This window comes from Hesperophylax consimilis, chromosome 15 (assembly GCF_061612785.1).
Source record: "Hesperophylax consimilis isolate HC1 chromosome 15, BYU_Hcon_1.0, whole genome shotgun sequence".
Classification (NCBI taxonomy): domain Eukaryota; kingdom Metazoa; phylum Arthropoda; class Insecta; order Trichoptera; family Limnephilidae; genus Hesperophylax; species Hesperophylax consimilis.
This window is the reverse complement of record NC_142850.1, coordinates 395,272-411,110: the sequence shown is the minus strand read 5'-3', so window position 1 is coordinate 411,110 and position 15,839 is coordinate 395,272. Positions and strand designations below refer to the sequence as shown.

General features: G+C 38.7%; 1 protein-coding gene across 1 annotated transcript in view; it reads right to left on the bottom strand.

The window, feature by feature from the left end:
* The window catches only part of Ino80 (chromatin-remodeling ATPase INO80), a 176,831-nt gene that overhangs the window by 137,978 nt on the left and 23,014 nt on the right, over positions 1–15,839 (bottom strand). The window contains exons 14-17 of the mRNA XM_089640150.1: positions 14,794–14,954; positions 10,529–10,693; positions 9,158–9,302; positions 6,770–6,897 (exon numbers count right to left, since the gene is read on the bottom strand). Coding sequence (XP_089496276.1) covers positions 6,770–6,897; positions 9,158–9,302; positions 10,529–10,693; positions 14,794–14,954 — 599 coding nt within the window. The remainder of the gene's footprint in view (positions 1–6,769; positions 6,898–9,157; positions 9,303–10,528; positions 10,694–14,793; positions 14,955–15,839) is intronic.

Sequence of the window (15,839 nt, the reverse complement as noted above, 5' to 3'; positions counted from 1 at the left end):
TATACGCTTTTGACTACAGATCCGAAGGTCGCGGGTTCGAACCCGGCGTGCGCAAATAAATTTTATTTGATTAATTTGTGTTATTTCACAATTAATTAATTAAAAATAATATATAGTATATTTGCGGCACGTTCCAGAGTGGAAGATACTCTCAGTATCGCCCTGGTGTAAGACCACCATTCAGAATTGAAACGTTGCTTGAAATGGCTTTAGCCGTGTTTGGTGACCAGATCTGAATAGCCAGGTACTTCCCCACCTTCCTCTTCCCCATCTCCCTCCCCTCCCCAATACCCTCAGCCTCACAACATACCCCAATTGGGGATGCCATAGTCTCACTGGCTCCAGACGGGAGCAGTTGGGACTCTTGTGCGGTAATACTGTAAAAAAAAAAAAAAAAATAAAAAAAAAAAAAAATAAAAAAAAAAAAAAAAAAAAAAAAAAAAAAAAAAAAAAAAAAAAAAAAAAAAAAAAAAAAAAAAAAAAATTTGTATTCACAATGAACATTTGGGATTTGTATTCTCATGATGATGAAGAAATTATGGAAATTATAAATAAATTATACTTATATATATAAGTAGACCGTTTATAGTCAGAGAAGTAAACACAAGAACAAATTTATTTGAAACACTCAGTGCCAAGAAGTTTCAAAGAAGATTTCGTCTCAGTAAAGAAACGACATCATTATTAGTGCAAGAAATTGAACCTCAGTTAAAATTCAACGCCAATAAAAACATCAGCGAGGTGCTCGTCACTAGAGCTAACGCTCCTTATCGAGGAGTACTTTGCAAGGTTGTAAACTTCTAATCATACCTACAGCATTCTTATAATACTTTAAAACAATATAGTATGTAAAAGAAATAAAAAACAAAATTACTCGGATAATTGTTTTATTTTTAATTCCAACAACATAAGCTCTTTTTGTCTTATTTCATCATTATGTCTATTTGCTTTAACTTTTTCTTCATAAAATAAATGAAAACACTATTAAACCACACACACAATCACAAAATATTTTGACACTTCAAGCAAAATGAAACATCGTAGCTGTTTTATTTACGCGTTAATGGCGGTAACCACGCGGTAACTGTTTTACCGACGCGTTAAACACGTTTAGCTAAAATTGCCACCGAACTGCGTGGTGCAGCATGCAACTAAACGCATTTAAGTTAAATGTATTTAGGGTCTTAAATACGTTTAGTTAAATACAATTTAAGATAAAATTTGCGATAGTTGGTGCAAGTCGCCCTTAATCATTTAGTGATCAGAACAGTGTTTCTTTTGCTTTTAATGTGTGTACATTCCTTTCTTTGAAAAGGGCCTGCTAATTTTTCTTGATAAATTTTGAGTTTCTATCAACGGTGACCAGTTGGTTAGGCTTAGTCTTAGGACATCATCAAGAAAATTTCTTCATGCTGCGTTTAACTGAAGTCAACTGGATCACATTCTTCCTTCTTCATCTTCATGCTGCGTTTAACTGAAGTCAACTGGATCACATTCTTCCTTCTTCATCTTCATGCTGCGTTTAACTGAAGTCAACTGGATCACATTCTTCCTTCTTCATCTTCATGCTGCGTTTAACTGAAGTCAACTGGATCACATTCTTCCTTCTTCATCTTCATGCTGCGTGCAACTGAAGTCAACCGGATCACATTCTTCCTTCTTCATCTTCATGCTGCGTTTAACTGAAGTCAACTGGATCACATTCTTCCTTCTTCATCTTCATGCTGCGTGCAACTGAAGTCAACCGGATCACATTCTTCCTTCTTCATCTTCATGCTGCGTTTAACTGAAGTCAACTGGATCACATTCTTCCTTCTTCATCTTCATGCTGCGTGCAACTGAAGTCAACCGGATCACATTCTTCCTTCTTCATCTTCATGCTGCGTTTAACTGAAGTCAACTGGATCACATTCTTCCTTCTTCATCTTCATGCTGCGTTTAACTGAAATCAACTGGATCACATTCTTCCTTCTTCATCTTCATGCTGCGTTTAACTGAAGTCAACTGGATCACATTCTTCCTTCTTCATCTTCATGCTGCGTGCAACTGAAGTCAACCGGATCACATTCTTCCTTCTTCATCTTCATGCTGCGTTTAACTGAAGTCAACTGGATCACATTCTTCCTTCTTCATCTTCATGCTGCGTGCAACTGAAGTCAACCGGATCACATTCTTCCTTCTTCATCTTCATGCTGCGTTTAACTGAAGTCAACTGGATCACATTCTTCCTTCTTCATCTTCATGCTTGAACATTCAACATTTGCTACGGATTAGAGCAACTGGTTCAGGAGCCTACAAGGGTTCCTGATGTCCAGACTCACCGTTCCAATCTGTTAGACCTATTCTTAACTACTGTGCCACACGGTTATAAGATTGACGTCACAGCGCCTCTGGGATCATCTGACCACTGCCTAGTGACGACATCAATCCCCGTTAGCCTCAGACCAACCAATGAGAGGCTGAGGAGAAAAGTGTGGCACTATAGGTCAGCAGATTGGTTCGGTATGCGGGCCCATTTCAACGCTTTTCCGTGGTCAGCTGTTTGTTTTCGGACTTCGGACCCTTCAAGATGTGCCCAGGAGATTGGTGAAGTCATCAAATCGGCGATGGATGGCTTCATACAATCGACTACTAAAGAAACTGGTGTGGGCTCAAAGCCGTGGTTCAGTCGACAATGCTCCGAAGCAGTTCGACGAAAAAACGCGGCTTACCGAGCCTACAACACATCTCGAACGCCCGAAAGCAGATCAGTATACAACAAATCGGCAAAGGAATGCAAGAGAATCATTAATGGGTCAAAATTTGAACACGACCTGCAGATCAGCAAAAAGCTGGCTGCCTGCCCGCATGGCAGCAGAGCATTCTGGTCCCTTGCGGGCTCAATAGGTCGGAATTTTTGCAAACCCAGTTTGCCACCTCTTACCAGACCTGACGGCTCACTAGCAAACACCGCCACCGAAAAGGCTAACTTATTAGGGAAAATGTTTGCGGAAAACTCGACCCTCGATGACGGAGGTGCTGTTCCGCCGACGGTTCCTCACTGCGGCTTCTATATGAAAAAGCTGAGGATCCGGCATCGGGATGTACTCCACGTTATACGGGGGCTCGATGTTAACAAAGCTAGTGGACCTGATGGAATACCTGCCCTGGTATTGCAGAGGTGTGCTGCGGAAATAGTTCCAGTTTTGACAAAGCTCTTCAAAATGTCCCTGAAGTGTGGCACTGTGCCCTCTGGTTGGAAAAAAGCGGTCATTCACCCTATTCCCAAGAAAGGTGACCGCTCCAACCCGGCCAACTACCGCCCCATAGCGATCACATCAGTTCTGTCCAAAGTGATGGAACGTGTGATCAACGACAAACTGCTCACATACCTCGAGAAGAACAAAATTATCAACGACCGTCAATACGGATTCCGGCGGAACCGCTCGTGCGGTGATCTTCTCGCGTATGTGTCGCATGTTTGGGGGCGGTGCCTGGAACGTCACGGTGAGACCCAAACGGTCGCACTAGACATATCCAAGGCCTTTGACCGGGTCTGGCACCGAGGACTTGTCAACAAATTGCCTTCTTACGGACTTCCCGCATCCCTGTGTACGTGGATTGCTGACTTTTTAAGGGATAGGTCGATTCAGGCAGTTGCTGACGGTTTCACCTCATCCTCACACTCTATAAATGCTGGCGTCCCACAGGGATCGGTTCTGTCTACGACTTTGTTTTTGTTGCACATCAATGACCTTTTGACATGTGCACCGATTCATTGTTACGCGGATGACAGTACAGTTCATGATAGCTTTTTGTTTGACAAGCCCCCAAAGGGCACACAAACTCCAACGGCTCGGAGGGCTTTGAAGCAGAGAATGGACGGTTATCTCGAGAGTATTTCCTCCTGGGGTAAAAGTAATCTCGTCGAATTTAATGTTTCAAAGACCCAATCCTGTCTGATTACGTCTAAAAGGGATCTAAATGATAATCTAGTCTCCTATAACGGAAGCAATCTTCTGAACAGGCCTTCCATTGATATGCTTGGTGTAACTATAAGTGACCAGCTCAGGTATAGGGGCTCCATCGAAGCCAGAGTAAAGCTGGCCTCTCAGAAGCTGGGCGTACTGTACAGGGCCCGCAGATACTTTAATAGTACACAACTGCTGACCCTATACAAATCGCAAGTGCGCCCTACTGTCGAATTTGGCAGCCATCTCTGGTCCGGAGCCCCTAAATACCTGAAAAAAACCCTTGACTCTGTGCAAAAACGGGCGGTCCGTTTGATAGATTCCCCAATCTTAACAAACGGACTGCAATCTTTAGAGCACAGGCGTCAGGTAGGTATGCTGTCCTTGTTCTATCGGTATTACAATGGAAGATGCTCTGAGGAACTAGCGTCATTGATCCCTTCGGCACCGGTGCGTAGTCGGGATACACGCCAAACGCGTGCCCAACATTTGTACACGGTTGACACTTGTCACATGAGAACGGGTCGCTTCTACGATTCGTTCTTAAGTTCAACAGCTCGGCTGTGGAACGAACTGCCGGCCTCTGTGTTTCCTCCCTCCTACAACATGGGACTCTTCAAGACCCATGTTCACTCCTTCCTCTCCACAAAAAGACCCTCCACACAGCATCCCCAAAGATGACATAGGCCCTGAGGGAAATTATTTTCTTCAGGGCCTCCTGTGTGGAGTTAATATAAAAAAAAAATTTAAAAAAATGCTGCGTGCAACTGAAGTCAACCGGATCACATTCTTCCTTCTTCATCTTCATGCTGCGTTTAACTGAAGTCAACTGGATCACATTCTTCCTTCTTCATCTTCATGCTGCGTTTAACTGAAGTCAACTGGATCACATTCTTCCTTCTTCATCTTCATGCTGCGTGCAACTGAAGTCAACCGGATCACATTCTTCCTTCTTCATGTTCATGCTGCGTGCAACTGAAGTCAACTGGATCACATTCTTCCTTCTTCATCTTCATGCTGCGTGCAACTGAAGTCAACCGGATCACATTCTTCCTTCTTCATCTTCATGCTGCGTGCAACTGAAGTCAACCGGATCACATCCTTCCTTCTTCATCTTCATGCTGCGTGCAACTGAAGTCAACCGGATCACATTCTTCCTTCTTCATCTTCATGCTGCGTGCAACTGAAGTCAACCGGATCACATCCTTCCTTCTTCATCTTCATGCTGCGTGCAACTGAAGTCAACTGGATCACATTCTTCCTTCTTCATCTTCATGCTGCGTTCAACTGAGGTCAACTGGATCACATTCTTCCTTCTTCATCTTCTTGCAGTTACACTGAACACTGAACATTCAACATCCAATGCTGTGAACCATCTCAATGCTGTCTTCCTCTGGGTACAACCTTTCCAAACTATGATGGACTTCGGGAGTACATCTACATCTTGAAGCCTGAGGTGCTGCATCTTACGGACTGCAGAGATTCATGCCGTTATTCTGAAGTCTCTTGCTACCCACCATTACTCCACTACATGTTTCTGCTGCTGGAGGGAGTCCAAGACATTTTGTCATGAGGTGTCAGGGGAACCTCGGACTTATAGGCATAAGTCTTTTGGCTGAGGGGGCATTGTAGCAGTTCAATTTTGCCCCGCTACCAAGTTCCAAACAACTGTCAAGACCTATCAGTTGTTTATGTGACGCATGCTTTATGGCAACTTCTAGAGAGAGCTCCAGACAGAATTGCGGGAGCACCAACTTCAGTACTATTCGGGCACCCAGCTGAGGACGTCGTGACTACAGGGGAGACACGAGCGAGCACTCCAGTCGACAATCTTACGGGCAGCGATGACGCCATCAGCTTGTAGAATTATTACTCTGGTCATCGGATTGCTCCGCATACTAAATTTAACAACGCTTTATGCGTAGTTTGGCGCCCTTCACACGTTAAATCAGGTCAGATAATTTTATGTCATCACAACAATGTCACACTTCAATGTAATTTAAATTTCGTCTGTGCGCTCAGTACTTCGTACTGGTCGCTCACCCCTGATATATATCTAATAATGTTTAAATAGAGTTCTCTTGTTCTATAAGTTGTAGGAATAAATGTGATATTGGAAGTCTTTTCTCTTTTATTCTTACAATCTTAGCAAAATTCCCGAAGATGGTTCCTTTAGCCTTGTCAATGGCGGCCCACACGTGGCTTATTTAGAGTTATTATTTAAATTCGTTTCAACCAGGGCGATACGGAGAGCATCTTCCACTCTGGAACGTGCCGCAAATATACTATATATTATTTTAAATGAGTAATTTGTGAATTAACACAAATAAAATTCACTCACGCAAACCAGGATTTGAACCCGCGACCTTCGGATTGCTTACCCCTCCACCATGGAGGCCGTCAGAAACATCCAAATGGCCCCCTGACCGCAAAAAAGTTCCCCAAGTCTGCTCTGTATGGTTTGAGATTATTACGACCAAAAGTATTAGTGTGATTTACTTTTGGGGTTAATACCCTAATGGTCGTGTTTGCGCTTCCTCCTACGTATGACAGGAGGAGACGACGGGGCTAAGCTTAATAGCTCTTGGTATCTGATGGTGCTGAAATCCACATTAACTAATTATTATATTAAAATAACGGCCTTAAGAGGATTGACACGCGCAATACAATATTACTTCTACGTACATAAACACACACTTCACCACAATCTACACAACTACTGCCCCGATGATGGACACCGTAATGCTGTAATGAGAAGCAGAAAATGAACAGCTGATAAAAACAAATTGACAGGATGAAGAAAAACAAAAGGAACCAACCTCCAGAAGATCAATCATCTTGGTCATCTGCGAATAGATCAGAACCCTGTGTCCCTGGGCCTTCAGTCTCTTGAGGAGATTGTCAAGCACATTCAGCTTCCCGGCATCGGTTACCAGGGTTTGTTTATCTGTAACAACACACAAATTAATGACAATTTTTTTAACCCAAGATTACAACAAATAAAAAGTTAAATCAGTCACATTTAACGCCTTATTTCCCAACGGGACTTGTGAGTTGCACCTCGTTTAAATCAATGGAAGAAAAATAGTGGTCTGTTGAATGCTGGTGAGAGTAGGTACTCCCATTTAGTACAAGTTCTTGCTTTCATCATAAAAGGGCACCACCCATCTGCAATTCGTGTTTTGATTGGATAATGATAATTATTAGATTAATATCATTTTGACAGTTGTTTTAGAGGGTTTAAAATTGAGTCTATTTCACATCCCGTAAGCATAATGTGTTAAAAACTTTTTCTTTATGTCAAGGTATCTTTTCTAAATAACAAATGTAGATCCTAGGAAATAAATTGTACAGCGCCCTTGAGGTGATTTATCACAAAAACGGCTCTCTACAAATTATCCAATTATTATTATTATTATTATTAATGATGAGAATCAATTAATTCTTTGTGTGCCGGAAATCAGCCGTGAAAATTTTGTATGGCAAACAAATTTTACTAGGCAAATTCAAACCACACTTTCTGCTTACAGGATTTTGCATCGTCAAAAATGTTCATAGCTAACAAAAATTGATCTTATTCGATTGGCAACAAAATAAACAATGAGATAAAATTTCTTGCTTTTCATTTCATAGTAGCTATTTAAAAATAATAACAAAGTTACTGCTGCATTATTCTTCAACGCGCATGCTTTAATCGTAGTTTGTTGTGTGTTTTCTTTATTTTTTATTGTGAAATACACTTGTTTAGCTTCATGGAAAATATAATAAAACTTCCAAGAATATTTCCACATTTCTTTAAATCATTTTTCTAAACATTTCTCAGAATTTAAGTAGATGTTCTGAGTAAAACAAACTTATGGTAAATTATTAATATCACGAGTGAGTTTTTGTTGTTGTTTTTTTTTTAAGACCGGAGAAGGTATATATGTAGTTCCCGTGAGCACTTGGCCCATAGGCCCATTGTGCTATCTCCCTTTTTACCTCATTCCTTTAAGAGTAACCCGGTCCCTTTTATAAAGTTCACCAGGGTTGTTATTGGATATGTGGCTATGTCTTCTGGTTCCTCAGTGTGTCTTTCCAGGCCTCATCTCTCCTCTCGAATCCTCCTTGGTTCCCTGAAGGCCCCACGAGAGAAGAGGGAGTTTTCGAATGGTTCAATTTACGTCCAACGAGTGTCTAGGGAAATAGAAGGTCTACTCCAGCAGAGCCCGAGTGCTGGAGTAAGGTCTAAATACTCCAGAGATGAGGCACCGTTCGTGACACTGTTCCACAGGTCATTCAGCCTGAGCACGGTAGCTCACACCTTAGCTTGAGATGGCTATTGCCTATTGCAGGTTGTATTTCCACTCCCTGAGCGATGGGTTCGCCACACTCCCTACGCTACTTACGTATAAATATATTTACTGAAACTTATATGTTCAGAATCGGTGTTTGTTGACCAATATGAATATACAGTAAAACCCGAATTTTACGTCCCCAGATTTAACGTTTTCTCGCCAATTACGCGTAATTATTTCAGTCCCGATATATTTTAGTACATTTGATACTCGTTTTTTACGTTTTTTTCCCGCAATTTATGTCGAAAATATTCAAAAAAATGTTAGTCTCGCGGGCTTGACACGGCCGTGCCGTAATTGGTCAGCTTACGGCGCGCAACGCGGTGATTAATTTTAGCCGGCCGTGCCGTGATTGGTCGGGGTACGGTGCATAACGCGGTGATTGGCCGACATTTTTGAATTTTAGCCATGTGTAAATACTGTAGCATCATTTGTTAGGTTTATTTACGCATCTGTCATTCGGTTTTCAACTCGATTTGTGACGCTTATTTCTGACATTATTCGCGATCATCACATAGTTTTTAAAATTTAAAATGTGTTTTTCTTCAATACCCCCCATGATATACATGATTTTTTTTAAATAAAAAGTTCTTTTCTTCAGTATCCCTAATATATATATAGACAATTTTTGTAATAAAAAATAAAATTCAATACCCCCATTTACATTTTCCCTCCGTTTAGGTTTTTTTTTCAGTCCCTTAAAAAACGTAATATAGGGGTTTTACTGTATATTTTTTAAGCCATGTCTTTCACTGGAGGTCCTTATTCATTAAACAAAGGGTAAAATCTATACTTTATAGATGGTTCTAAATTTGTTTGTTTTCCAATCACATGATTAAAAAGTACTGCTATAACAAGAAGAATAATTACCTGGTACCAGTAGCACGGAGGCAGTGGTTGGGGGTTGGGGCGGGGGCGCCAACATGGCAGTCCTGGAGGCCCCCCTTTCCCTCCGAATCCAGCGGTGGGTGGCAGCCCTGGAGCAGGCGTACATGTGCCTGGTACCGCAGTGTACCTGGGGGTAAAAAAATACATTTTTCAATTTGATACATCAACTGTTTTGCCCCTTTCAATACCGACAATCCCACCGAGCAATGATTTAAATACTGTGGTGTGTCTATAGTGAGTTTGATGATCACACATGATTCAGCCGTGAAGTACTGCATACGGAGCAAATGTTAATCGCTTGCAGTGAGAGGTTGATTGGTTTATTGTTTAGGGTTTGAATGTCATAGCGCTAACATTTTACATTCGTATTTCTAAGCGAATACATTCCAAATGCATTGGATTATGCATGATCAAAGTGATGCGAAATTCAATCGCCATCAAGGGGCTTCGATAATGCACAGGATGAGTTATATATCTGCACTGCTCTAACACGTGATTTGACGTTAACAGTGTAAACTGTCTCGCTCATGTCACCGCTGTCTCAATACCGCCCGATGCTGTTTCAGTAATATGGTAAAACATGGTTCTGTGCATATCGGGGTATGCATGGTCCGCTTGCTCTTGTGCGGGAGTCTTGTACTAGAAGAAAGCTCAAAAACGACCTTGCGGGAATTATAACTGGAGCGCACTTTCGTACATCGATGACTGGGGCACAGATGTCGTTTTAAGTTGTTATATGAAAACTGAAGACAAGCAGTGCAATGCACAAATGCACGTACCAAGGAACTACCTCTGATTAAAACCCCCTTCCACTTTTGGCATCCAATCAGTAGTAACAGCTCGAGATGTTTTGAGATTAAAAGTTGACCATCACCTCAAGAAGGTTTGTGCCTGGGGTAGGGTCAGTATCTCAGACTAAGTATCAGGGCTAGATACTAAAATACCAGCCCGAGTAAATCTGAACAGTCTTCAATCCTGACCAGCTAGTAACCCTGAACAAATATCAAGTATGTCCAATAATTGAATTTGTGTGCCACCTGTGGTGTGAAGCCCTGAAATACGTACTTGATTTTGTGAAAAGGAGGGCGGTCCATCTGATTGACAATCCATTGTTAACAGAACGATTGCCAATGCACAGACAAAATGTGGGCATTCCGAGAATGTTATATGGAATATGGTGTTTCAATGGAACCTGCTCGAAGGAGCTAGTAGCATTGACCCCCTGTGCACTGATGCACGTATGCAAAACTCGACAGGCATGAATGGAACACCAGTTCACAGATGATATCGGGTTCATTTTTGTGCAAGTCGGCTCGCATGTGGAAAGAGCTACGGGTTATTGTCATGACATACCTTGACAGTGGAGGCATAAAGGAAGGGCGGCAATGGGGTGGGTTCACAGGGTCGCACCACCACCCCCCGCGCCCGGTGGGGGAACTCCGGTACCAGTTGGAGGGTGCAGCTGGATGGGGCGCACTCGTTGACTATGCCGAGACCCCCAGGGGAGCGGGGCACCTTCTGGAACAAAAAATAACTTTAAATCGAGAATCTCTTAAAAACTGTATTCTAAAAAAAAGGCAAATATTACAGCAAAGGTGCTTTACAAAAGCTAAGGGGTGATTTTTTTTTAAATAAAAAGGACTGTTTTGAAATGTGGTTTCCTCACAAGCACGGCGAGAACCTGCATCTGTTGGTTAGCAACAAACGTCATTATGGAAGCTTTCGACCAGGATACGGGTTTTTTGCGTTTTTAAATGGCTCACACCATTAAAAATTACGCAATTGTGAAATACATAATGAAATTCGTTTCTTAAATGCAACAGATGTGAAATTGGCCGAAATTTATCAGCAGATTAGTGAAATGGACATGGCTTTGAAAGACGGAACGGTAAGAAAATTGGATAGAACATTGAAAGACAAACGTGCATAATGACAGAAAAAGTTGACGACTGACTGTCATTAGTGATGACCTGGAGCAGAAGATTGCAGAAGGCCGACACGTGTCCGCACGGTCTACTCATCGAATCTATAACCTAGAAGCACCTTGACGGTCAGTGCAACTACACTGATAACGACGTCAAAACGGCCGTGCTGTAGTGGTTAGCATATCATTCGGCAGATTTCTAAGACGATGGAATACAGAAGCCGGTCGCACAGTACGACGAGTGCATAGGTGGCAATTATGTTCAAGGTCAAAAATGTGCATCGTGTTTTCTTAAAATCAAAATAAAAACGGAACAAAAACGCACCTTGTACGTAATTTATAGACGTCACGGGCGGTGATGGATTCTAAATTGTGGGAATTAATTCAAAGCTAATCTTCTCTAATACGTAAAAGAATTAAAATTATAACTCAATTATTTAGATGTTGAAACACTGTTCATGAAACATTCACTTCTTAACAACAATATTACATTAATATACCGTAACTTTTAAATATACATTACAACTTGCATGATATTGTGTTTTGATTTGTTTAAAAATTTATTTCCATTCTTATTTTATTAGTAAATTTTTATATTACCCGCGAACAGGCGGTGTCTTTGTGTGTTCCCTTAACTTACCTTTTTTAACAAGTTACATGTCATTTAAATTCTAAATATTTGTGAAAAAATATTGGGAAAAAAATAATGGAAAAAAAATGCATAGAAACAACTGTATAAATGATACATAGTAGTATGTGGATAATGTTGAACAATTCATTATTCCAGTTTCAATAACTTTGAATTCATATTTCACGAACACTACAAATTAAAAGTGGACAAAGAGAAGAAAGAAAATATTTATAATAATAGACAAATACACAACATTTATGATTAGATGGTAATTAGAGTAGGAAACCTGATTTAAAAACACCTTTTTTTCCATTTTAGCCAAAAAAATGTATTTTAGATAAACACATTTTTGAGAATTCTATTTTATACATACATCATCCTAAATTAACACCATAGTTGTTGCCAAATCATTCATGTGCAAGGAAGACGATAAAGCCCGGGACTCCCTGAATCAGCTGTAGATTAGCCTTTCGGCCATTGCCTAGGATTTTCAAAACCTCTGCGGAACATTATCAGTGGCCACATCAAGGGTTGATACAGCAACATATCAATTGGGATTTCTTGCCATATCAACTGTAGTTAATTTTAATAGAAAAAAATCCAGAAAAACTATAACCACTCCACTACATTTGAACAAAATAATGACAGAGAAGAAAATAAGTAATAAGTTGGTTGGAATGTCGACCTTAGCGCGTCTTGGAACATAATACCTATATGTATAGTATCGGGAGATCAAGAGCTTTCAAAATGTAAAATGTTTAAGGCGGAATAAATTTGCAAGATGATTTTTTGTTAAAGTTCCTCACTTCAATCAGCAAGGTGAATTAAAGTTTAAATAGTATTTGTTTGCTGGAGTCAATGCATTATTCATGAAACATGACGAACAAACTGCTGAAAACACTGTCAGAATGTTGAAAAATCCCTCTTATAATATCTTACCAGACTATTTGTCCTATATTAGATTGATTATCAATTAATAACATCAAACATCCCTCATTGCTCAATGAATATAATAGTCCATGCTGATAAAATCAGGTAATTTAGATGTATTAAAAGCATTAAAGAATTAGTACATGGCAATAACAAAAACAACATAAAAATAGTAAACTTCCCAAAAGATATAAACGAAGAAAACATGGCTAATAGCTTTAATAAATATTTTATAGAAAGCATCACTCAAATTAACAAATTAATACCCAACATTGTTTTCAACCCCACAAATGATAATAACAACTCAAACAAAGAATTATTGGTCTTCAGAAAAATAACTGCAGAATATTTATTTAACATTTTAAACAAAATTAAATCAAAAAATAGTTCAGATGGATTAACTATTAGTCTGATAAAAGATGCTTTTCCAGTAATTGGATCTACTCTATTAAATATTATTAATCAGACAATTGAAGAGGGAAAATTTCCACAGTCATGGAAACTATCTACCATTATACCGGTCCCAAAGGTTAAAAATACCAGAAAATGTGAAGAATTTCGACCAATAAACACCTTACCGAAATATGAACAGATACTTGAAGTGATAATAAAAGAAAAAATATTGCAATACTTAGATGAACACAATATTTTATACCAAGAACAATCGGGATTCAGATGTAATAATTCTTGTGAAACAGCGTTAAATGTAATCGTTGAAGAATGGAAAGAAGGAATGAATAGTAATAAATTTATCTTAGCAATATTCTTGGATTTTCAAAGGGCATTCGAAACCATAGATCGAGAAATATTGATAAGAAAGCTTAAAGAAATTGGTTTCTCAACTCTAGCCATTAAATTAATAAAAGAGTATTTGAAAGACCGAATACAGGTAACAAAAATTAATAATCAATTTTCAAAACCAATGGAAAATAAATTAGGAGTACCACAGGGATCAGTCCTTGGACCTCTATTGTTCATATTCTATATTAATGACATGGTGAAAATATTTTCAAAATGCAAAGTACGACTATTTGCCGATGATACACTTATATATATAATTGGAGAAAACTATGAAGAACTAATACATATTTTAAATAATGAACTAGATAATGTATCAAGATGGCTAAAAATAAATAAGCTTAAATTAAATACAAAAAAAACAAAATGTATGGTAATTGGTTATAAGAAGACATCCAGTGAAAGCAAAATCAAAATTGATGGTGAAATTATTGAAAATGTTACCAATATAAAATACTTGGGAGTTATAATAGATTCCAAACCGAACTTTAACAAACATGCGGAATATACCCAAAAGAAAATTGGAAAAAAAATATCTTTTTTGGGAAGAATTCGCCAAAAACTGTACGAAAAAAATGCAATCACCATTTTTAACTCCATTATTGCTCCAAATTTTAATTACTGCTACTATCCTTTTCCTGTGTAACGACCGAGAGCAAAATAAATTTCAAATTCTCCAAAATAGGGCAATGAGAACAATACTCAGACGAAATAGGTATTCAAAAGTAAATAAAATGTTAAACGAACTAAATTGGCTAACGGTGAAACAGATGTTGACCTTGAACACGATGATATTTTTACACAAAATTGTAAACAACCTGCTACCCAAATATTTTTCGAATAAAATTGTATACAACAAGGACATACACAAACATAAAACTAGGACGTACAATCAAATCAGGCTACCAAAGAAGGACAAAGCGAATACCCAGAATAGTATATTATATAAAGGGATGAAATACTATAACGCGCTGCCGGAAAACCTTAAGTCTGCCCCAATTGAAAAGTTCAAGATGTTGTGTAGGAGCCACATCAAGCAAGAAAAAAAAACATAGTATATTTGTATGTAATAATTAATTAGTCATTTGTAAACTTAAATGTACAAATTACTAAAATAAAAACAATAAATAAAGTATTTTGGTGAGATGGAAATACGTAATTAATCATCTAAACGTCATATTTGACATTTGTCACTGTTAGCGCCGCAACGTCTAAAATAATAATATCTATTCTGCGGCTGATTTAGCCTGCTTAAATTTAAGTGAAAAATGTGGCACATAGCGACGATACAGACCGACTGATAAGCCGGGCTTATGTTATGATTAGTACCTATACCTTGGGTGAGGTGGGCTCCAGCTTGACGACGGGGAGAGGGAGGGGAACAAGCGCTGGTAACACGGAGGCCGGAGAGGCGTGCTTGCTGCGAATGAGCCGGTGCTCCACCGTCTCAGCCATAGTGTGCACATGGTGGTCCGTGTGCGTAAAGTACATCGGTCCTGGGAAATTTAAATATTTATATTATACTGATAATTCTCCACGAATTGGCAACCCTGATGTAGAAAAATTAGACCATAGGTTTCACTGGTTGTTAATAATTAGAAGATTATATTTTAATGATAAACTAAGGTTTATAAGACAAGGTTTTTTATGCATGGCACAAAGTATAGCAAAATTTTAAAAGGAATAATTACTTACCTAAAATACAAATTGAAATTTGTTTGAAGTTTCAATTTGTATGGATATTGCTTATAATAATTAGCAGATTAGTCATACCAACCAAACAACATTTTATTACCACATATATATTCAGAATCAGCTTTTGTTGATCTATGTGAATATATATTTTTGAAGTCAAAATATTTTTCACTGCAGTTCATTATTATAAAGCTACAAATTTCAAAATTGAAGTCATTGATACAGTAATGAATTGTAATAACTATGACAATCTTGCAGTATTATAGATTTAAGCTCCTGTTCAATGTTTCCACTTTGATTCTTTTATTTTAATTCTGTCTATAGTTTTGGAATATTTTCATTATAATTCATATTATTCTACAATTTCGGCTGTAGTAGCAATTCGGCAAAATCGTCTTCAAAGTTTGTTTTAAAGTGTATGATTCTATCTGGTGAGTATTGTAATACACATAAGTTATTGACAGTTTGGTCACTTATTGTTCTGCCTGGTTGGATTGAATTGTATAAAAAGGCAATTTTTCTGCATAATTCCAAAGGAATTCGAATGTTAGCATTTCAACATCGTACGGCGTATTGGGAGGTTTATTATATTAGGCTCACCTTTGTTAGTAAAGTAGTTCCATTTTTAATATTATTATTTATGAGCAGGCAACATTCTGCTGATGAACTCATATCTGATTTCAATT